Here is a 23587-nt window from a genome sequence, read left to right on the forward strand (position 1 = left end):
TAGTCAGCTAAGGCCTGTGCAGATACTAAGCAGGATACTAGGCAGTCTGCAAGGAAAGAAAATTGTGAGCTGGGGAGGTGGAGATGTCCCTCTTCTGACTGTTGGTGTTAGATAGTAATGTCACCTCTTCACCTGAACTAAGTGTACATGCTTGGTTTTTCTGCCACAACTAGCTTAGGTGGCATATCGTTGTTCAGCTAGGGCTTTTCTTGGTCTCAGTTCTGATTTTACAGCAGTAAGGACAGGCAAGAAGATGGAAAATGATTTCTGGAAGAGGCAGACAGCAATGCCAGATATATTTTTCAAATGCTACCCTAGGTAACTTGGCCCAGCTTGCAGAAAGGAAAGTGCTTGGTCTGGGATGGTGCAGCCCCTGTGCTTCAGTGTAAACCAGAGCTAACGGTGGTTTTGTGATGGATAGGGAAGAGCTGTGTGCTGACCTGCTGGGCATGTTCTGCCTAAGATTAAGCATGTTGCAGTGCCAGGTGCTGAGGAGGTTTTTCCCTGCCAGGGGGCAGGCAAGCTGGCTGGCACACATAATCCTAGGAGTAGGGCAGTGACAGCTGGTGATGTGGCATGTGTTGCAGGTGCTGTACCAAGTGTCTTGCTTTGTGAACACCCGCAAGTCACCTTCTGAACCCTGTGTAACATGGCATGGCACTGCTGGATGTAGCCGTGTACTATGTCCACTAGCTCCTCCCATTTGCAGGTCCCCTGTTGTAGACAGACGCTCCTGCTACTCTAATTACCAGCCACCTAGAGCTCCCCTGCAAGGGAAGATTCCCAGTTCTTTCACAGCAGTGACCAGTTCCCCAAGCCTCAGAAGGGCAGAGGAAACCCAGCTCAATCTTGCCCCCTTAGAAGCAAAACGCAAGACAGGAGTTTCAGTGAACTACAGTACACCACAGTGTTTATTAACTCTGAATTAGTGTGATAAGCAAAACACTACATCCATGGGAAATGTCCCCAACACTCTAAGCTTGTTCCTTCTGCTTCTTCATCAGCTCCCTCAGCTGCTCGATCTGGGTAGTCACGCTGCTCTTGGCGGTACCGCCCATGGCAGTGTACTGCTCCACGCTGTTGACAAAGTTGAAGACCTGGGAGACATCGCTGCTGAACTGGGGACTAGGGAGGCAAAAAGGAGAGGTGTCAGTGCAGGGTGATGGGTGCTGGTTGCTGGCTTTACATGCTCAGTACCTGCAGAGAGGATAAGGGAGGGGAGGCTGAGCCTTATTCCAAGGGGAAAAGCCTCTGGCTGCTCTGCCTCTGCTCTTGTAGTGCTGGACAGGAGCAGCTCGTGGTAGACCAGAGTCAGCTCCAAGGGGAGAGTGAAGAGGCTGGGAGCCAGACTCCTCTGGAGTGCTGGTGCCTGCAGGTCAAGGCATTAGCCACTTCCAGGCCCTCCCAGGACCTGCTGCCCATGTCCTGCTCAAGTTCAATTGTAATACTGTTGTCCCCTTTCAGTTATTACAGGCTTGGCAGTAGCAGCACTGATAGTGAGGCCTGGAAGATTTTTGGGGTGCTGTCAGGCCTGGCCTGTTTGTGGAAGGGCATCATAGAAAGCCTGTACAAAGCCAGGCTGATACCTGCCTTCTGAGGGGAGATGTGGCAGTGATAGCGATACAAACCTGATGCTCTTCAGGTCCTCCAGGCTGAGTTTATTGATGGTGATGCCTTTGGTCTCGGCAAGGTGGACGGCCTTCCCCGAGGCAGTGTGGGCTTGTCTGAATGGCACCTGTAATAAAAGTAAAGTCCAGAGTCAAGTGACCAGGCAACTGGGCTGCAGATTCAGGCAAGAAAGAATGTGATCTCATTTTGCTTTGTTGGTTTGATTTTTACTTAAAGCAATGCAACAAAACTCTGTTTGTTGACCCATGCTGATCATCACCTGGGGACAGAACAGAAGGCCTCATCTCAGGCCCTCACTGAGCAGCATTCTCCATCTAAAGAAGTCACAGCTCCAGGTCTCCCTCCTGTACTTACTCCTTTGCGAACCAAGTAGAGAGCCAGGTCAGTAGACAGCATCTCAGGGGTCAGAGCCTTCTCCATGTTCTCCTTGCTGATCTGTAGAGAGGAAGATAAGAGGGAGGCATGATCATCCGCTCCTCCTTGGGGAGGCATCAGTGGTCACACTGAGGGGACTTCATTGCCAAGGGACCAGGCTCTCCAAGGACCTTTTCTGCAAGCTAACCCTCAGATCTAAGTGTACCCGAGCTGCTGCTGTGGTGGGGGCATAAGGAGCAGTATGAGTGAGCAAGAGGCTTCTTCTTAGGACAATTGTAGAGCTCCTGTGGCTGTGCTATGCCCAGAATGTGCCCCCCCCAACCACATGCAATAGTGAGAAGCTGAAGCCTTACCTGGAGGGTAGAGATCACCCCAGTGGCAACCTGGAGCACAGCAGTCAGGGTGTCCACAACATCAAAGACAGCCTCCTTGTCCTCCTGCGTGAGGACACAGATACACATCACCGTTAGATGGCCTGATGGAGCCCAACAACATGGGCAGCCCGGCCAGCAGAGGAGGCAGCATGTCATGTCACGGGCTCCTGCTGGGGTGGGGTGTGACCTGCAGCATGCAGTGCCTCAGCACTTTTAAATCATCCTGCACACAAGCAGGGAAATGCAGGAAAATGCAGTGCAAGAGCCTGCTCCAGAGCCAAAGAGAACTGTGCCGGTTCAGAGAAACAGGCTGAAGCCTAACATCCATTTTACCTGCAGGTCCTTGTTGTAGGTGCTTGGAAGTCCTTTGAGAACCATGAGAATTGAAGCCAACTGCGGAGAGAAACAGGTAAGGCAGTTAACTACCAGAAGAGGAACACACTGCCCCAGCAGAAGCTCAGAGCCCACACTGGGCACAATTCTTTTTTTTTTTTTTTAAAGAAAAAGCACAGAGGCATGAAGGAAGATGCTTCAGCCCCAGAAGGAGCAGCTTCCCTATCCTTCTTCTTTCTTAAGCACACTCACCCGTCCAAACACACGTCCAGCCTTGCTGCGGATCAGTTCCAGGCTATCAGGGTTCTTCTTCTGAGGCATCAGGCTGCTGCCAGTGCTGAAAGAAAGACGTTTGCAATGTAATGGGGAGCAAGGCCCCAGTCCCTGCAGACTAAGACAGGTCTTGCAGCATGCTGGCCCATCCCTCTGTTAGCCATGTGAGTGCCACCCCCTTGACTGGCCACCAGTCTCGGTGTAGGAAAGCAGTGAAGCAAGTGCTTGGAGTTTGTCATGTGTGCCAAAGCAGAGCCTTTGATTTTGCAGTCTTGTCTGGAGCTACCGCCCAGTGCTGCCTCTCAGAGGGAAGAGAAATCAGAGGCTACTTGGCAGGCCCTCCAGAGGTGGCATCAGACAGGAGTGTTTCTGTGGCCTTGGGGAGGCAGGGCTGAGGCTGTGCCACCCTGAGAGACAGGAAGTCTGTTAGGATTGCAAGCCGTGGCTGTTCAGGGAAGGGGTTGGGCAGGAATTCCCAGCAGAAGAGGAAGTTCTGTGCCTGCACTTTTACAGCCCAGGCCTGCCAGCTCTCACTGGGGAGGAGCATCCGCTGAAAACAGACGCAGTTGAGTTACCAGAGTCAGAAATCAGTGATCCTTAATGAGGAATGCTCTCTCTTAGCCTGCCTTTCTGCCAGCCTTTTTGTGCTCTGGGGAGTTGATTTGTGCGTCAGGCTTGTGCAGAAGGGAGCCCCCCAGCTCTGTCTCAGTCTCTCAGGTGGGGAGAACGGAGGAGGAGAGGCCGAGGGAAGGGATGTCTGCCCAGGGACCAGCACCTACCTGTAGGCATCAGAGAGGGTCAGAAAGCCGAACTCGCTGGTGCTGTAGATGATGAGATCTTCAGCCATCTTGCTAAGGTGGATCATCAGCAGGGTGGCAACAGAGAGGAATTCCACTGCAGAAAAGGCAGGAGGCCAGTTAGGGATTTCAGTCCCCTTGTTAATGGGGTTAACTGGGAAGGCCTCCAGAGCCTGTTTCTAATATGGCAGAGGTAAGAAGCAATGGAGTCGTGCTTACCCACAAAGTCTCTCTCACTAATGGCATCCATGCTGTTCAGGCTGATTGAAGCAAAGTCCAGTTCTGTAAGGAAAGTGGTGGACAGAGCAGTCAGGGTTGACGTGACTAGACCTTGAAGGCAGAAGGTTGCCCCAGCCTGCAGGTGACTGTGAGCCCTTGACTAATCCCAGGAACATAAACATGCTGAAGTTTGATGCTGCACAGGGCCTTCACGATCAGGCCTAGGCGACTATTATGCAACAGTGCTGGTTGTTCCTGCTCCCACCTCACAGACATGGTCTGTATCTTTGCAGTAAAAAAGCTTATATGAATCATTTGCTCTTGGTCCAATGTTACAGCACAGGATAGTGCTTTAGGACGCCACCTGTCATTGCTTCCCCCCCTCCCAGACACTTTAAGTAGAGCTGTGCCACCCCGTCGTAGGCAGACATTACCGCTACGCAGCATCTCTCTGTCAATGTCCAGGGGGTTGCCAGCCAGAGCACCGCTGCCAGGGAAGAGAGAAACAGAAGTCAGATATAACTTTCTGTGAACTCCAACCAAAGTTGTGCAGGGAACATAACTCCCAAGATGTTGGAGAGCCAAGTGATGCCCAGGGATTACAGAAAGTCAACTGTTACCTTCCCAGGGGCAGGACGTTGATCCTCCTCTTCACCTCTCCCAGGCGCTCAGAGTCACGGGTCAGTGCAACAGCATGGCTACGAAGGGACATGAGAGAGAAAGAATCTGAAGTCAGAAACTGTCCCATGAGCTGAGAAGTAATTGTGGCTAGATGGTTGGGGAATGCTGAGAGTTGGCCTCCGGAGGCAAGTGGGACTGAACATGGGGACGTCTTGGGGCAGGCTGCAGGGTTTCAGCTCTGTGCCACCAGAGGATGGTGGGCTGCTGGGCTGCTGCTGAGCAGAGCCCCAAAGATGCCGAAGGCTCCCTGGAGCCGAGTGTGAAAGGTGGTTACCTGAGCAAGAACTGGCTCCATCTGACGGGCTGAGCTTTCTGCAGGTGGGTGTAGCCAGGCAAGATAACATCAATTTCTCTGCATGTGAGAGGAGAGAAAGAGGTGAGCAGCCCCTGTCAGTGTAAGGGCAGCGTACATCAGGCTATATCCCCAGCATACATTAGGCAAAGAAGAATGTCTCTGAAGCGAACTGTGGAGAAAGAGGTGCCGTTGTCTTTTCCTGTGCTATCCCGGACTGCCTGGCTGTAACTTCCCCTGCAGAAGACCTTGCTACTGCACCCGGTTGGTCTTGCAGTCAAAGAACAAGCCTGGAAGTCTCCCTTCCCAGCAAGGCCGAGGCCACTGACTGGGGAAAGGACTTACATGGCAGCGCGTTCCACCAGGGTCTTAATGAGCTGCAGCAGGTGAGTGGAGATGACAGAGAGGGAATTCTTCATGAACAGCTTCAAGTCAGTCACAACCTGGACAAGATTGGCCACGGTCAGATGAAGGAGAGTGTGACATACTTAGTGACCAAATACAGTTCAGCAGAAAGCATTGGCAGGTTTCTGTCTTCATTGGTCCATATGATAGATAAGGACATATAACCAGAACACTTCCCTGGTCTCTGCTTTGTGAAAGTTGCTGTATCTTTCTTTCCAGTAACAGAACCGAAGACCAGTATTTTCAGTGGACTTCTCAGGTATTGTCTACTTTGGATAACATAATCCCCAATTTACACAAGTGTCATCAGCAAAGTCCTAATCCCAAAAGATGCAAAGCACCCAGCCAGTAAAGTCATGGATTCAATGGGATTTCAAAAGGATGTCAGTGGAAGTTCATGGCCTTATACCACTGAGCAGCCATCCTGCACAACCTACTCCCCTGTGCACATGGAGTCACTGCAGCAGCACTACTTTAAAGGCCTAGGGAATACGTGCTGGAGAGAGTAAGGGCATGTGAAAGATGGCAGAAAGTTTTGACAAGGAACTGATGGGGGAGGAGGGGTAGTAGTGAAGGAGAAAAACAAGTGGCTCTATACATACCTGATCATTCCTGCTCCTTCCAGTGTGCAGCTTTCCAGCGATATCGCCAATCAGCTCCTGAGGACAACAGGAAGACTTCCATCACTGTCTGTATTCTAAGCAGGAGACTCCCCACAAGAGCAGACCTCCTCCCAGCCTGGAAGGGACTCAGCTCTAGGATTCTGTAAGTAGCTATGGGATCTCTTTGGGGAAGGGCAACTCTGGGTTCTGTGCATGTACAGGGCCTCTTCCACAAAAGGGGTCTTGGACACTCTTGACTACAGACTTAGTACCAGAGTTGCTGAGGACTGTTATAGTGGGACACAGGCACATGCACTTAGTGTCAGGCAGATCAGGCTAGAGAGGGACAGGAAGAAGAAGTTAGAGGACCAAACCTTCAGTCTGCGTTCATTGGCAGTGTGGATATCCTCATCGCTTTGTTTCACCACAAAGACTCCCTTAGACCATTCCTCAGAGATCTACAAACAGCAGAAACACAAGTCAGCCCCTACTGCTCCCTGCTGTGGGGGGGCTGTAGGTGTCCCCAGCAAATACCATCTTCTGCCATCCTAATGGAAGTCTCACAAGTCCAGCATTGCCATTCTTTCCCCATATTCTATATTGCACTTGGTGGGGATTCATGTTTTACACCCTTGCTGATCCTGCAATGTTCTGTCCATAGGAGGACTTAAGCACAGCAAAGAGAAAGCAAGCTGAAATGTCCGTCATTGCTGTAGCATTGTCCACAAAGATTTTCCTATACAAACATTGTATAGACTCCCCATTGTCCATGGCGGGTGAGCAACAACAATGGATATTTCATAAAAAGCGCTTAGCTGCTCACTTCTCTTCACCCCTATACAATGCTATGCATTGCCTTCTACTAACTGAGGCAGCCAGACACAAAAGGATCCCAAGCGCCAGCGGAAAAAGAATATTCCTAATTCACACTGAAACAATTCCTCGGGAATGTTCAGTTTGAAGAGGATGGGGGCCAGGTCACACTGAGCACATCTCACTGAGCGAGGCACCAGCCTTCCACAATGAGCACTCACAGTGCACTCACTGGGGCTGCAGGCTCTCATTCCTGACTTTTCAGCTGGTTCACCTCCTACTGCCTGGCTTTGGTGCCTTTAGCTAGACGGAATCTGAGCGTCCATCCCCTGCCAAGAGCATCTCTCAGAGTACCAAGAGTACAGAGGGCAATAAACATGGGCCTCTCTGGTTCTCCCTGACTTAGGGCAGCATTCCCTTTCAGGAAGGCACTTCTGCACATGCCTGGTGCTAAGGAATAGAACATGAGGGTACCGAAAGATGGTTTTAGAGTGGCAGCTGAGGGAGGTGCTGTCTGATAAGGAGCTATTTGTTGTAGTACTGTTGTGGGAATTGGATGTAGGCCTGAGGACACGTGACAGTTTATGAAGGAAATAAATACCTTTTCCAGGCCACTCAGGATCTTCTCCAGCTCAGTTTTAGTTAGGATCCCAGCCTTCTCCAGAGCTTTGGCATAAGCCATGCTCCCCTGGATATCAACTTCAGACAGCCTCTGGTCATAGGCAATGGAAGAGTTGAGCATCTCCATGATGGGATCTGTGCTTCCACTGAATCTTCCTCCCCAAAGTTTATCTCCCTGTGAAAGAGGAAGAGGCAAATTAGAAAGGCATAATAACTTCTATTAAAGTTCTAAGGACAATGTAGTGTCCATTGAGCTCATTATCCAACATAGAGAGCAAGCTCAGCTATGTTCTTTCAGTGCAGTAGCACTGACCAGAAGAACCCCTGGACTTTATGACCTTTGACAGTTATTTGAAGAGGTAGAGAGCAAATTACTGTTGCTAGCCCTTGAGCTGTCAGGTCAGGCTCAGGAGTCCTCCAAGATACTTTACCCCTGCAGGACTCCGTAAGGAGTTTGGCTTGGCCCTGAAAACAAATATCAGGGCATATGGTGCAAGAGCAGCATGTATCTAGCTTTTAAGGCTGCTTCTTGTCACTGACTACCTGATAGCCTAATAGCAGGGAAAAAAATAAGCAGTCATAGGGAATACAGTGAAAGCTAGTATCCTCTATTATTTGGAATAAGTCCATTGTTGTTGTGCAAAGGAGATTTTTCTGTTTGACAAATAGCTATGGGTCAGCACAAGCTGCATTATCAAGAGTTTGAAGTTACAGTGTAAGCATCTCCTGAGTCCATGATGTGCTTACAAGTTTTGGCATAAAGTTAGCATAAAATCAGCTACGGTACTGACTCTAGAATGGAGTCTGGGTACCTTTTGGCATCAGGAACATTCAGAAAAATAAGTCAACACATAGATGGTTTTAAAATACATAGGAAAAGTTGTTTGTTTTTCTACCCAAATCAAGATAATTTACTACCCAATTCCTGGCATGCATCACAGCATGGTTTGTGTAAAGCTTTTTCGCCAGTGTTTCAGCAACTGAATGGATTCACTAGCTAAGAACCATTGGATTTTTGTTTATCTGGGTAGGACACCTCCTAAAGCCCTAACTCTGGTAAACTTGCAGGGAAATAGATAGGGATGTTACTTGTGCAGAAACCTTCAAACTAATTCAAAATTTCAAGAGCATCTCCAATTTCTTCTTTGTACCTGCTGATGCTGGAGAGAACATTTAATGGAAGGCCCTAAATATAGATGATTGCTAATCTACTTGATTTTTAACCACCCCATCAATCTCTTCTCATGCTGTACATTATAGCTACCATGGACAGCAAAAAGCTGGCTGGGACAGTTGCAAACTAATCTGTGCTAGGGTTTTATCAGTCAGCCAAAGCACTGTTGAGTAACCTTAGAAACTTCCCCCCCCCCGCCCAGAGACTGTCTCCATATCTCAACAATGTGCCTGAGAGGACAGCAGGCAGAAGCCTACAGAGGTAAGCGTTGCATATGTTTTTTCATATCTTTGCAGCAGCTTTGTCAGCAAGCTGAGGGGAGGGGGGAAAAAAAAAAAAATCAGAATTCAAGAAGTGTTAAAGGTCCTCCATGTGGATCCAGTGCTTACAGGAGTATGGCACAGGGGATATAACATTAAAAGCCAGTACCTGAGGGTAAGCACTTCAGTGGGGAACTGCTGTGTCTAGGCATATCTTCAGTATTACGGGTTTCCGCCAAAGTAAGAGGTGGGTCAGAAGAAACATTGCAACAGATACATTTGCAATAGAGAAATCAAAACTGAAGGATTAATTTTAGCTAGTTATAGGGCTCTGGTGAGAGGAGGAAGTGGCTACAGCCTGACACTGATGGACACTGGTGCACAGCCAACAGCAGAGTAAGCCAGGGCTGTAGGAGCTGCTCCAAAGGCAGGAAGCACGAGTCACTAAGACAACCAGTCACAGAAACCGAAAACGCAGCTTTGGTACAGAGAAGTATTTACACAAGCTTTTGTAAAGTACCTGCCTAACCACAGGTCAGCAGGAACGAGCTGCGTGGGCTGTCGCGATCTGTCCTAGGTAGAGGGAAGAGCCCGAAGGAAATGGCAGGCTGCGCTGCCAGAGACTCTGATTTTAGCAAAGCAGAGCTCGCGATAGAGAGAGCGCCCCAAGAACCCCCCGAAGTTAAAAGCAAAGCTCACCCTCACCTCGGATGCCATCTCAGAGGACGTTTTGCTCGCGTGTGCGGCGATCTCGGCACCTGGTGCAACCTGCGGGACAGCGAGGCGAGGCTCAGCTCTGCTCCAGCCCCGCGGTGGGACAGGACCCCGGGACCCCCGCTGCCCACCCGGCCCCGCTCACCGTGTCCGAAGCGCAGCCCCGGTGGCTCCGTGCTCCCCGTCCCTGCCGCCCCGCTTTTACCCTCCTCGGAGCCGGGCTGGCGCGGCTCGTCCCGCCCCGTCGGGGCGGGGTGGCCCCATGGCCGGCCCCCCCCCGCCGCCCCCTCCCCTCGAACCACCCCGCAGCACCGGCGTGTTTCTGCTTTGCCTTCCCCAGGCTGCTGCCACGGCATTTTTTTGCTTGTCTGTGCGCTCAGAGGTGTTTGGGGGAGCGCAGGAAGCGCATCCCCTGGTCCCCTTTGGGGTTGTTCTTCCCTTTAGGCAGCCCTGTTGTCACAGGACAATTCAGGTAGGAAGGGACCTAGTCCAGCCATCTTTTCTATGCTCTTTTCTCAGTACTGCCATTCATCCCCTTTCCGAGTTAAAGAGCAAGTCTAGGGCGCAGTGGGATTGCAGGATTAGGGTGTGCTGATTTCTGTAGCAGAGGGGACACTGACGGGGTGCCTTGGCTTGGCACCAGGCTTGGCTGCCTCTGGCTTCCCAGCCCAAAGGAGCAAGTACCTTTAGCAGCTGGGTGTCCGGAGTGCTGCCTTCAGCATCAGTCCAGAACAAGGCTCAAACTCTCTGTCTGGATTTGTACCCAACTCTTAATTCACTGCTTCTCCAACACTTCCCCTCATGATCATTTTTTTTTTAGGGAGATGACCCCATTCTCTTTAGGACTAGCAGACCTGCAGACACTGGCCCTGTTCCTTTTAAGACTAGCAGACCCGCAGACACACACAGCATCACGCTGCCTACACTGGGAAAACTTCTTTGAACCATTTTGTTGCCAGGTTCCTTCCTCCCTCTTGTGAAGTCCCTCATGTTCAATGATTCTCACCTTGATGATCTTTTATGAGTGTCTTTGTCTTTATGCCGGGCTTTGGCAGGAGGTTGCTGGGAAGCTGGCAAAATGCTAAGCACTACACTTACATCCAGATGGAGCAGATACAGGGAAAGGCTTTACCTCTTGGTGTCTGTGATACGGGCTCAAGATTGGCTATGTGGAACGCTCACAACCTATGCAAAGATCGTACCTCCTCCTGTCTGAAGACACAGTACAGGAGTTGCCCAAAGGGACAAAGGGTAGGAGGAAGATGCCCAAGGCACTACAGTCAGGAGGGCTTAGAGTGCACCCAGCCGGTCCTGGCACCTCTCCCTGAGACACCTCATTTTTGACCCACAGGGCTAGAGAAGGGAAGATGGAATCTCTGTGGCACTTCCAGAGTTCTCCAGTATCTACTTTTCTAGATGAGTTTTTATGTCATTAAGCACCCTATGTATGTGTGATATGTGACAGCTTTGATTTTTAAATATTACCTGTATTTAAACAGTTACATGGTTAAATATAAGAGTGAAAGCTCCGGTTTCTGTTCTACTACTTCCAGGCTTCTTTGTAATTTTTTCCACTTATCTGTACATGCATCCCTCTGTAACATGAGGTATAGAACTAGTTGAAGAATCCCAATGAAATTAGTTTGTGTTGCCGCTGGTGGAGAGGGGTCTGGATGGACACATTTGGGTATTTCTGTCTCAAATTCATACATGCTGCCTGCAGGGGACGTTGCAGTCACACAAATGCATCAGTTCTCGCTACTCTTTTGTGACAGCAGAGAAGTTGTTTCTTCAATTGAAAGCTAGGGGGCAGAACGACCAGGGATAACAGCGTGTTTAGGAGAGAAAATATTCAATGGGACTTTTTCAGTGTGTGAAAGTAGGTTAGAGATCTTTTCCTTGTGGCGACCCAGTGAAGGGTCATTACACTACTTTGTGTAATGTTTCAAGTGCCCCTATGTAGGTATTTTATCTGCTTGGATGCCAGATCAGAGTTACATAGCCATCTGCTGAGACTTTCAGTAGTTCATGAGCAGCCTACATGTCAGACTGTACGTCTAAAAGGACAGTGTGTGAATTCATAGAATAGAATAGAATCATAGAATAGAATCATGAAGGTTGAAAAAGCCCTCCAAGATCATCTGTTCCAACCACCCCCTTACTACCACTGTCACCCACTGAACCACGTCCCTAAGCACAACGTCCAACCTTTCCTTGAACACCCCCAGGGACGGTGACTCCACCACCTCCCCGGGAAACCCATCCCAGTGCCTGACTGCTCCTTCTGAGAAGAAATATCTTCCAATTTCCAACCTGAACCTCCCCTGGCACAACCTGAGGCCATTCCCTCTAGTCCTATCACTGGTTACCTGTGAGAAGAGGCCGACCCCCAGCTCCCCACACCTTCCTATCAGGGAGTTGTAGAGAGCAATAAGGTCTCCCCTGAGCCTTCTCTCCTCCAGACTAAACACCCCCAGTTCCCCCAGCCGCCCCTCACAGGACTCGTGTTCCAGGCCCTTCACCAGCTTCATAGCCCTTCTCTGGACACATTCCAGGGCCTCGATGTCCTTCTTGTAGCGAGGGGCCCAAATTGAACACAGCACTCGAGGTGTGGCCTCTCCAGAGCAGAGTACAGGGGGATGATCACCTCTCTGGTCCTGCTGGCTATGCAATTCCTGATACAAGCCAGGATTCTTGGTGTAAGTGCCTTCCTGTCATCTGTGATGGAGCAGGAGTTTAAGCCCAAGTCACTCCTAAGTAGTGTCCAAGACACTGATCCTTCTGTCTGCACAGAACTTCTGTAATAAGGGACAGGATTTTAAAAACCCAGATCACAATGAGTCATAGTAGGGCGATGGTGAAAGTCTGAAGATATTCTGGGTCACAGTCTCCTGTAATGTCTATGGAGCTCCAGAGACCTTCACAGTTCTCTCCCAGTCTAATTTATTCCATAATTTTTAAGAAAAGGGTGGATGGGTGGGAAGTACCAGCGATTATGAACTACTCATTTAAGTAGGAGACCGAGATGTGATAATCTGCTAAGACCTCTGTTTTGCTTTCAGTTTGGCAGGTCCCTGTGTCACTCAGCACCAGCTATGAGGAGCAACGCCAGACACTCGCTGATGGAGGCAAGAAGAAATCTATTTGGCTGAGGCTCTTAAGGTACAGAGCAATAGCTAGAAGATACAGTCAGGGAAAGAGAAACTAGTGGCACAAATAGAGAAAGTTTATGGGGGGGAATAAAAGAGCTGTGAGCTGGAAATGGGGAGCTAATCCTTCTGACTCCATTGGTGTTGGATATTGGTGTCACCTCTCCCTCTTTTGCACCTTCCCCCTATTGGCAAAGTTGCATAAATGATTTCCTACCTCATCTAGCCTATCTAGAGAGTGAGACACAAGTGGCAAAATAGAAATAGAGCCGGAAGTAACGAGAAACACAAAGGAGGTTTATGGAGCAATGATTGAAATGTGGTGTTCTTTAAATGCCAGGATCAGATCAGGTGTAGGCCAGAGTAGGGGGAGACTGGGGGTGGAAGGAAGTGTTGAAGAAAGGGAAGTTTCTGTTGTTGGTGCTTTTCCTCCATATTTAAAGCGCTAATGCCACAAAGGTGGGATGAAAGCACATTGTATCTCCTGGAGTACTTCATTAATGGCAGGAGATTTAGCTCATGGCACTTTGCACTGTCCAGTCTATGCTAGAGCCCTTAACCAAAACATGGTGAGGCAATGCTTGTGTTACTCCCATTACCTATGTGTGCTGCAGAGTCTTGCCGTACTCTGAGTCAATAATGTGTTGCTGTATCAGCATGGAGGGCAGGGTGCTGAGCAAACCACCAGCTTTAAAATGCTGTGACAAAAAAAGAAATTGCCCATGACAACAAGCACTATTGTGCTGTGAATTCCAGGTTCAAGCTGGTTTAGTGTTTAATGAAATTTGCCCCGCCTTCCCTATAGAAACTATTATTTCTCTGCCTTTCAATCAAGTAGCAGTTATTCCAAACAGAAATCACTGCAGAACAGTAGTGGGAAGTAATGTTATAAATACTTGTTCAACCAAATATTTTCCCCATAAGAATGACACAAGATTGTTGCACTTTCATTCCTAAAATAATGCTTTTCCTGATCTTTGTTCTGATTTCATTTCAGTAAGGACAGGCAAGAAGATAGTAAATGATTTGTAAGAGTCAGCCAGCAATGCCTGCCTGTTTTCAAGCACTCTGCCCCCAGCTAGATTGGCTTGGCTTGCAGAAAGGAAAGTGCTTGGTCTGGGATGGTGCAGCCCCTGTGCTTCAGTGTAAACCAGAGCTAACGGTGGTTTTGTGATGGATAGGGAAGAGCTGTGTGCTGACCTGCTGGGCATGTTCTGCCTAAGATTAAGCATGTTGCAGTGCCAGGTGCTGAGGAGGTTTTTCCCTGCCAGGGGGCAGGCAAGCTGGCTGGCACACATAATCCTAGGAGGAGGGCAGTGACAGCTGGTGATGTGGCATGTGTTGCAGGTGCTGTACCAAGTGTCTTGCTTTGTGAACACCCGCAAGTCTCCCTGAATAACCTAGTCTGGCACCACTGGATGGAGTCTTGTGCTGTGTGCACTTGTTCCAACCATTTGCAGGTCTCCTGATGTAGACAGACTCTCCTGCTGCTCTCTAAGTACCAGCCCCCTAGAGCACCCCATCCAAGAAGAGCTCCCCTGCAAGGGAAGATTCCCAGTTCTTTCACAGCAGTGACCAGTTCCCCAGGCCTCAGAAGGGCAGAGGAAGCCCAGCTCAATCTTGCCCCCTTAGAAGCAAAACGCAAGACAGGAGTTTCAGTGAACTACAATACACCACAGTGTTTATTAACTCTGCATTAGTGTGATAAGCACAATGCTGCATCCACGGGAAATCTCCCCACACTCTTAAGCTTGTTCCTTCTGCTTCTTCATCAGCTCCCTCAGCTGCTCGATCTGGGTAGTCACGCTGCTCTTGGCGGTACCGCCCATGGCAGTGTACTGCTCCACGCTGTTGACAAAGTTGAAGACCTGGGAGACATCGCTGCTGAACAGGGGGCTAGGGAGGCAAAAAGGAGAGGTGTCAGTGCAGGGTGAGGGGTGCTGGTTGCTGGCTTTACATGCTCAGTGCCTGCAGAGAGGATAAGGGAGGGGAGGCTGAGCCTTATTCCAAGGGGAAAAGCCTCTGGCTGCTCTGCCTCTGCTCTTGTAGTGTCGGACAGGAGCAGCTTGTGGTAGACCAGAGAGCTAATTCTTTTCATAAGAAAGCCTGTACAAGCCAGGCTGATATATGCCATATCTCCCCTCAAAAGGCAAAGTGATAGTGACACAAACCTGATGCTCTTCAGGTCCTCCAGGGTGAGATTATTGATGGTGATTCCTTTGGTCTCGGCAAGGTGGACGGCCTTCCCCGAGGCAGTGTGGGCTTGTCTGAATGGCATCTGCAATGAAAGCAAAAGCAAGCGTCAAGTGATCAGGCAACTGGGCTGCAGATTCAGGCAAGAAAGAATGTGCTCTCATTTGTGTTGACTTGTTTTTAATTATGGAAATGAAATCTGAATCCGTGTTTTCTGGGGTGCGAAGAGGGGAGGCATTAGGACGTAAAATTCCACCTGTAAATTACTATCAAGTCCACCCGGCAGCAGTTCCACTACTTGGGATACATGTAAAGAATGGGTTTCCAGCTTTCGTGTTTGTTGACCCACACTGATCATCACCTGGGGACAGAACAGAAGGCCTCATCTCAGGCCCTCACTGAGCAGCATTCTCCATCTAAAGAAGTCACAGCTCCAGGTCTCCCTCCTGTACTTACTCCTTTGCGAACCAAGTAGAGAGCCAGGTCAGTAGACAGCATCTCAGGGGTCAGAGCCTTCTCCATGTTCTCCTTGCTGATCTGTAGAGAGGAAGATAAGAGGGAGGCATGATCATCCGCTCCTCCTTGGGGAGGCATCAGTGGTCACACTGAGGGGACTTCATTGCCAAGGGACCAGGCTCTCCAAGGACCTTTTCTGCAAGCTAACCCTCAGATCTAAGTGTACCCGAGCTGCTGCTGTGGTGGGGGCATAAGGAGCAGTATGAGTAAGCAAGAGGCTTCTTCTTAGGACAATTGTAGAGCTCCTGTGGCTGTGCTATGCCCAGAATGTGCCCCCCCCCCCAACCACATGCAATAGTGAGAAGCTGAAGCCTTACCTGGAGGGTAGAGATCACCCCAGTGGCAACCTGGAGCACAGCAGTCAGGGTGTCCACAACATCAAAGACAGCCTCCTTGTCCTCCTGCGTGAGGACACAGATACACATCACCGTTAGATGGCCTGATGGAGCCCAACAACATGGGCAGCCCGGCCAGCAGAGGAGGCAGCATGTCATGTCACAGGCTCCTGCTGGGGTGGGGTGTGACCTGCAGCATGCAGTGCCTCAGCACTTTTAAATCATCCTGCACACAAGCAGGGAAATGCAGGAAAATGCAGTGCAAGAGCCTGCTCTAGAGCCAAAGAGAACTGTGCCGGTTCAGAGAAACAGGCTGAAGCCTAACATCCATTTTACCTGCAGGTCCTTGTTGTAGGTGCTTGGAAGTCCTTTGAGAACCATGAGAATTGAAGCCAACTGCGGAGAGAAACAGGTAAGGCAGTTAACTACCAGAAGAGGAACACACTGCCCCAGCAGAAGCTCAGAGCCCACACTGGGCACAATTCTTTTTTTTTTTTTTTTTAAAGAAAAAGCACAGAGGCATGAAGGAAGATGCTTCAGCCCCAGAAGGAGCAGCTTCCCTATCCTTCTTCTTTCTTAAGCACACTCACCCGTCCAAACACACGTCCAGCCTTGCTGCGGATCAGTTCCAGGCTATCAGGGTTCTTCTTCTGAGGCATCAGGCTGCTGCCAGTGCTGAAAGAAAGACGTTTGCAATGTAATGGGGAGCAAGGCCCCAGTCCCTGCAGACTAAGACAGGTCATGCAGCATGCTGGCCCATCCCTCTGTTAGCCATGTGAGTGCCACCCCCTTGACTGGCCACCAGTCTCGGTGTAGGAAAGCAGTGAAGCAAGTGCTTGGAGTTTGTCATGTGTGCCAAAGCAGAGCCTTTGATTTTGCAGTCTTGTCTGGAGCTACCGCCCAGTGCTGCCTCTCAGAGGGAAGAGAAATCAGAGGCTACTTGGCAGGCCCTCCAGAGGTGGCATCAGACAGGAGTGTTTCTGTGGCCTTGGGAAGGCAGGGCTGTGGCTGTGCCACCCTGAAAGACAGGAAGTCTGTTAGGATATTACCAGAGTCAGAAATCAGTGATCCTTAATGAGGAATGCTCTCTCTTAGCCTGCCTTTCTGCCAGCCTTTTTGTGCTCTGGGGAGATGATTTGTGTGTCAGCCTTGTGCAGCAGGGAGTCCCCCAGCTCTGTCTCAGTCTCTCAGGTGGGGAGAACGGAGGAGGAGAGGCCGAGGGAAGGGATGTCTGCCCAGGGACCAGCACCTACCTGTAGGCATCAGAGAGGGTCAGAAAGCCGAACTCGCTGGTGCTGTAGATGATGAGATCTTCAGCCATCTTGCTAAGGTGGATCATCAGCAGGGTGGCAACAGAGAGGAATTCCACTGCAGAAAAGGCAGGAGGTCAGGAGGTGAATAGGGCATTGGTTTGCTGACAACCCAGGGAGCCCTGACTGAACCTTAGGCCCAAGTTTCTCTACAGTTATTTCCCAGTGAGGGATTTCAGTCCCCTTGTTGATGGGAAGGCCTCTAAAGCCTGCTTCTAACATGGTGGAGGGGAGAAGCAATGGAGTTGTGCTTACCCACAAAGTCTCTCTCACTAATGGCATCCATGCTGTTCAGGCTGATTGAAGCAAAGTCCAGTTCTGTAAGGAAAGTGGTGGACAGAGCAGTCAGGGTTGGCGTGACTAGACCTTGAAGGCAGAAGGTTGCCCCAGCCTGCAGGTGACTGTGAGCCCTTGACTAATCCCAGGAACATAAACATGCTGAAGTTTGATGCTGCACAGGGCCTTCACGATCAGGCCTAGGCGACTATTATGCAACAGTGCTGGTTGTTCCTGCTCCCACCTCACAGACATGGTCTGTATCTTTGCAGTAAAAAAGCTTATATGAATCATTTGCTCTTGGTCCAATGTTACAGCACAGGATAGTGCTTTAGGACGCCACCTGTCATTGCTTCCCCCCCTCCCAGACACTTCAAGTAGAGCTGTGCCACCCCGTCGTAGGCAGACATTACCGCTACGCAGCATCTCTCTGTCAATGTCCAGGGGGTTGCCAGCCAGAGCACCGCTGCCAGGGAAGAGAGAAACAGAAGTCAGATATAACTTTCTGTGAACTCCAACCAAAGTTGTGCAGGGAACATAACTCCCAAGATGTTGGAGAGCCAAGTGATGCCCAGGGATTACAGAAAGTCAACTGTTACCTTCCCAGGGGCAGGACGTTGATCCTCCTCTTCACCTCTCCCAGGCGCTCAGAGTCACGGGTCAGTGCAACAGCATGGCTACGAAGGGACATGAGAGAGAAAGAATCTGAAGTCAGAAACTGTCCCATGAGCTGAGAAGTAATTGTGGCTAGATGGTTGGGGAATGCTGAGAGTTGGCCTCCGGAGGCAAGTGGGACTGAACATGGGGATGTCTTGGGGCAGGCTGCAGGGTTTCAGCTCTGTGCCACCAGAGGATGGTGAGCTGCTGGGCTGCTGCTGAGCAGGGCCCCAAGGATGCCGAAGGCTCCCTGGAGCCGAGTGTGAAAGGTGGTTACCTGAGCAAGAACTGGCTCCATCTGACGGGCTGAGCTTTCTGCAGGTGGGTGTAGCCAGGCAAGATAACATCAATTTCTCTGCATGTGAGAGGAGAGAAAGAGGTGAGCAGCCCCTGTCAGTGTAAGGGCAGCGTACATCAGGCTATATCCCCAGCATACATTAGGCAAAGAAGAATGTCTCTGAAGCGAACTGTGGAGAAAGAGGTGCCGTTGTCTTTTCCTGTGCTATCCCGGACTGCCTGGCTGTAACTTCCCCTGCAGAAGACCTTGCTACTGCACCCGGTTGGTCTTGCAGTCAAAGAACAAGCCTGGAAGTCTCCCTTCCCAGCAAGGCCGAGGCCACTGACTGGGGAAAGGACTTACATGGCAGCGCGTTCCACCAGGGTCTTAATGAGCTGCAGCAGGTGAGTGGAGATGACAGAGAGGGAATTCTTCATGAACAGCTTCAAGTCAGTCACAACCTGGACAAGATTGGCCACGGTCAGATGAAGGAGAATGTGACTTATATTGTGAGCTTGTCACTGTAAAATAAATCCCTCCTTGTTCTATGTGATGGGAAGACACAACTTCCTCTCATAAAATGTGTCCTTGGTCATTCTGACATGATAATGTCACTATATCATCCTATCGAGGGACAGAGCTAAAGGCTGCTCTGGTCAGAATTCTCATGAAGTGTGGAGGGGGAGGAGTAAAAGGGCAAAAACAAGTGGTTCTGTACATACCTGTTCGTTCCTGCTTCTTCCAGTGTGCAGCTTTCCAGCGATATCGCCAATCAGCTCCTGAGGACAACAGGAAGACTTCCATCACTGTCTGTATTCTAAGCAGGAGACTCCCCACAAGAGCAGACCTCCTCCCAGCCTGGAAGGGACTCAGCTCTAGGATTCTGTAAGTAGCTATAGGACCTCTTCTGGGGAAAGGCAACTTTAATGTCTATGCTGGTACAGTGCGTCATCCACAAAAGGGGTCTCGGACATGCCTGACCATGCACCTAGGGAGTCAGTACTAGAGGTGCTGAGGAATATCAAAGTGGGACAGAGACACGTGTACTTATTGTCAGGCAGATCTAGCTAGAGAGGGAAGAAGAAGTTAGAGGACCAAACCTTCAGTCTGCGTTCGTTGGCAGTGTGGATATCCTCATCGCTTTGGGTCACTACAAAGACTCCCTTAGACCATTCCTCGGAGATCTACAAACAGCAGAAACACAAGTCAGCCCCTTCTGTCCCCTGCTGTGGGGGGGCTGTAGGTGTCCCCAGCAAATACCATCTTTTGCCATCCTAATGGAAGTCACACAAGCTCCAGCATTGCCATTTTTTCAGGCCAAGGCTGGCTGCTTGCTCTGTCCCCATATTCTATATTGCACTTGGTGGGGATTCATGTATTACACCCTTGCTGATCCTGCAATGTTCTGACTTAAGCGTTGCAAAGAGAAAGCAAGCTGAAATGTCCGTCGCTGCTGTAGCGTTGTCCACAAAGATTTTCCTATACAAACATTGTATAGACTCCCCATTGTCCATGGCGGGTGAGCAACAACAATGGATATTTCATAAAAAGCGCTTAGCTGCTCACTTCTCTTCACCCCTATACAATGCTATGCATTGCCTTCTACTAACTGAGGCAGCCAGACACAAAAGGATCCCAAGCGCCAGCGGAAAAAGAATATTCCTAATTCACACTGAAACAATTCCTCGGGAATGTTCAGTTTGAAGAGGATGGGGGCCAGGTCACACTGAGCACATCTCACTGAGCGAGGCACCAGCCTTCCACAATGAGCACTCACAGTGCACTCACTGGGGCTGCAGGCTCTCATTCCTGACTTTTCAGCTGGTTCACCTCCTACTGCCTGGCTTTGGTGCCTTTAGCTAGATGGAATCTGAGCGTCCATCCCCTGCCAAGAGCGTCTCTCAGAGTACCAAGAGTACAGAGGGCAATAAACATGGGCCTCTCTGGTTCTCCCTGACTTAGGGCAGCATTCCCTTTCAGGAAGGCACTTCTGCACATGCCTGGTGCTAAGGAATAGAACATGAGGGTACCGAAAGATGGTTTTAGAGTGGCAGCTGAGGGAGGTGCTGTCTGATAAGGAGCTATTTGTTGTAGTACTGTTGTGGGGATTGGATGTAGGCCTGAGGACACGTGACAGTTTATGAAGGAAATAAATACCTTTTCCAGGCCACTCAGGATCTTCTCCAGCTCAGTTTTAGTTAGGATCCCAGCCTTCTCCAGAGCTTTGGCATAAGCTATGCTTGCCTGGATATCAACTTCAGACAGCCTCTGTTCAGTGGACATGGAAGTGCTGAGCATCTGCATGATGGGATCCGTGCTTCCGACAAACCTTCCTCCCATAAGTTTATCCCCCTGAGAGTAATGAAGTTAAAAGGCATGTTCAAATGGCTTACCGATACATTCTCCTAAGAATCATTTAATGCTCAGCCCACTCCTTATCCAAGTAAAACTGAGGCCTTGCCCAGGCATCTTTATTTTTTTCAGTGCAGTAGCACTGACCAGAAAGGTCCCTGGACTTTAGAAGCTTTAGAAATTAATTGAAGAGGTGGAGAGCAAGTCACTGTTACTAGTATTTAGCCCTTGAGCTGTCAGGTCAGGAGTCCCCCAAGATACTCTACCCTATGGCTCTGTGGGACTCTGGAAGGAGTGTGTACTGTCCTTGAAAACAAATATCAGGGCATATGGCACAAGAGCAGCACTGATCTGTCTTGTAAGGCAGCTGAAGGTCACTAACCCTCTCATAGTCTATTGAAGAGAAAAGTAAGGGAGTCAGGGTTATAGTGAATGCTAGCATCTACTGTTACTTGGAATTAAAAAAATAAAAAAAAAAAGGAGGAAGCCTTTCTTTTAGGGAGACTGTAAGTAAGTATTTGGTTGACAAAGAGCTATGGGCCAGAAGTAGCCACATCCATTTTGGCTTAAACTTAGCAGCAGGTCGGCTAAGGGTGCAGACTGTTCAGTCTCACAAATTTTAAGAAGGGGAAAAAAAAAAAGCAAAAAAAAAAAAGCAGCAGCCCCAAAGCCCCCAAAGCACCCCCAGGAGCTCAGCAATCTGTGGTGCTGGGCAGCGGGACCCCGCTACCATGGACAGCGGCAGAGGGACTCGGGGAGCCCCTGCCCCAGGTCCCTGCCGAGCTGGTGGACCTAAGAGGAGAGCAGGGGAGGGAGCCTCAGGGTTGAGCCTGGAGGCATGAGGTGTTGGGAGGCTTGTTTTTTTTTTTTCAAGTTTTGTTTTTTTTTTAAAGCAGGTTTGTCAGCAGGAGAAATCGGAATTGCAAAAACAAAGTTTAGCAGCCCCTCGCTGGGAATCCAGTCCCCTGGGGTGAATAGCACCGGGGATGGGGTGCTAATAATGGCCAGTGCTGCGAGCTCAGCGCTTGGACGGGAAGAGGCATCAAGGTACATCCTCCCTACTGTGGGTTTTCACCAGAATCAGAGGTGAGTCTTCAGAAATACTGCAGCAAACACGCTTGCTGTCCCCTTTTCTGTTTAAAACCCGGCAAAACAAAGCAGGCAGAGAGGAGCACCCAAAAACACCCTGACAGACATGGTAGGGCACACTGCTGGGGTTACCAGCCAGAGGAGCTCGCGTTTGCTAGAGCATCCCTAGAGCACCCCGAGAGCACCCCGCAGTTAAAGCAAAGCTCACCCTCACCTCGGATGCCATTTCAGACGAAGTTTTGCTCGCGTGTGCGGCGATCCCGGCACCTGGTGCAACCTGTGGAACAGCGGGGCGAGGCTCAGCTCTGCTCTGTCCCAGCCCCGCAGTGGAACAGGACCCCAGGACCCCCGCTGCCCACCCGGCCCCGCTCACCGTGTCTGCAGTGGAGCCCTGGCCGGTAGCTCCGTGTGCTCCCTGTCCCTGCTGCCCCGCTTTTACATGCCTCGGAGCTGGGCTGGTGGCTCGTCCCGCCCTGTCGGGGCGGGGTGGCCCCATGGCCAGCCCCACCATGGCCCCCCCGCAGCCCCTCACCCTTCCCACCCCTCTCCTGCCCCCAAACCCTGCCGATCCAGCACATGATGAGCGACTCAGGAGAGAGGCATCCTTGCAGGCTGCGAGGAGGAGTGTTGGGAGAGATGCCCTCGTTCATGTTGCTTGTTCGTAAAGTTTCTGGTGGAGCTTTAGGTAGCATGCATGTGGCGTGCGAGTGTTTTCTTTGTGTTTTCACTGACAGGTCAGCTCCACTCCTGGGAATATCCTTGTACTGAAGGAGTCATCTCACTCTGTCCCCCTCTACATTGGAATGAATGTACTTGGTATGATGGGTGGATCATCGATGCTCCATCCATGTTGTCACCCCAGCAAACATGCAAGAATAAAATAGAATTGTTTAGGTTGGAAAAGACCTCTAAGATCATCAAGTCCAACCATTAACCTAGCAAATAGATGGGAGCTGGCTGCCCTTTCCAGTTTCTGTGCAGAGGAGCCTTTTTACCCCGCTTAAAAGGACACTGAAGCTTTGTGGGTTTCTGCTCTCATTAATTGTATGGGGTCATTGCATGTGGTCAGTTTTGGGAAGAAGCTCGTGTGAGACTGGGGCTGCGGGGTGTGAGGTTGTGCAGGCTGAAGTGCCAGTGCCACAGCAGTCACTGGATCTGCAGCCCTGGCAAATAGCCCTTCTTAAATCCCTCAAACCCTAAATATCATGAATGTAAATAACTGGTTTAAAATACAGGGGAGCTTTGGGAACAGTGGCTCACAAAGCTGCTCCTCAGCACCAATTTCTCATTACCTCAGAGCACTTTTCTGCAGCCACTCCACAGAATGAGCGCTTGCTGGTTTGCCATACTGAGTGTGCTACTACAGTGAAGCATGCTTCCATCTCCTTGATTCAGACCTTTGTCAGAGCTCATGAAACATATTCTGTTTTTCTTGTCCTCATGTTTTCTTTGCCATTAACTGACCTGCTTGTCCTTTTTCTGCCATTCTTAGTTCTGCAACTTGTCACCTTTTCCCATTCACACTAGGACATCCACACTAGGAAACTGCTTAACTGTTTTGTCATCACATTCCTCATTGCTCTGAAATCCCTCATTTTTAACACTTTTCTTGTCTCCTTCACCCTTTAGGAGTGTCCTTGTCCTTACTTTGACAGGAGACTGCTGATGTTTTGGGAAAATAGTGAGCACTGAATTTACAACCCAAGTGAATCCTGTACAGGGAGCATCTCTGTCTCATGGGGTTAGAGGTATGGACTCCAGGTTAAGACGCAGCCTGTGTAAGGACTGTTTTTCTTCCTGAAGATATCAAACAAGACTTGCCCAAAGAGAAGAAGGGAAAAGGGAGCGATCCAAGTGCCCTGGTGAGAGAT

The 23587-nt window shown here is 50.0% G+C and overlaps 2 protein-coding genes and 1 long non-coding RNA gene across 6 annotated transcripts; 1 reads left to right on the forward strand and 2 right to left on the reverse strand.

Moving 5' to 3' along the window:
- Positions 1–887: 887 nt before the first annotated feature.
- Positions 888–22022, reverse strand: LOC121057681 (argininosuccinate lyase). 4 transcript variants are annotated; one of them, XM_040532169.1, is made up of 17 exons: positions 9708–9822; positions 9554–9616; positions 7395–7589; positions 6355–6438; positions 5981–6037; positions 5319–5416; positions 4956–5033; positions 4621–4698; positions 4435–4487; positions 4001–4063; positions 3764–3878; positions 2964–3048; positions 2712–2771; positions 2358–2441; positions 1984–2064; positions 1629–1735; positions 888–1125 (listed from the first exon to the last, which is right to left on the reverse strand). In XM_040532169.1, the coding sequence occupies exons 2-17, from the start codon at positions 9563–9565 to the stop codon at positions 975–977; spliced, it is 1401 nt and encodes a 466-aa protein (XP_040388103.1). In that variant the 5' UTR covers positions 9566–9616; positions 9708–9822; the 3' UTR covers positions 888–974. The 4 variants fall into 4 exon arrangements, with proteins under 4 accessions (XP_040388103.1, XP_040388102.1, XP_040388101.1 ...); XM_040532168.1 differs by having other exon boundaries at positions 9548–9616; XM_040532167.1 differs by lacking the exons at positions 9554–9616; positions 9708–9822 and adding an exon at positions 21931–22022.
- On the forward strand, positions 6016–12720 carry LOC121057685. The gene is made up of 3 exons (XR_005813888.1): positions 6016–6143; positions 8791–8849; positions 12625–12720. It is a non-coding gene; the product is annotated as an uncharacterized LOC121057685 (long non-coding RNA).
- On the reverse strand, positions 14365–20630 carry LOC121057682 (argininosuccinate lyase). The gene is made up of 15 exons (XM_040532171.1): positions 20433–20630; positions 19376–19459; positions 18998–19054; positions 18639–18736; positions 18276–18353; positions 17941–18018; positions 17755–17807; positions 17321–17383; positions 17009–17123; positions 16346–16430; positions 16092–16151; positions 15738–15821; positions 15361–15441; positions 14883–14989; positions 14365–14607 (listed from the first exon to the last, which is right to left on the reverse strand). Exons 1-15 carry the CDS (start codon positions 20613–20615, stop codon positions 14457–14459), a joined length of 1377 nt encoding a protein of 458 aa, XP_040388105.1. The 5' UTR covers positions 20616–20630; the 3' UTR covers positions 14365–14456.
- Positions 22023–23587: the final 1565 nt, after the last annotated feature.

Source organism: Cygnus olor, chromosome 20 (genome assembly GCF_009769625.2).
Source record: "Cygnus olor isolate bCygOlo1 chromosome 20, bCygOlo1.pri.v2, whole genome shotgun sequence".
NCBI classification, from domain to species: domain Eukaryota; kingdom Metazoa; phylum Chordata; class Aves; order Anseriformes; family Anatidae; genus Cygnus; species Cygnus olor.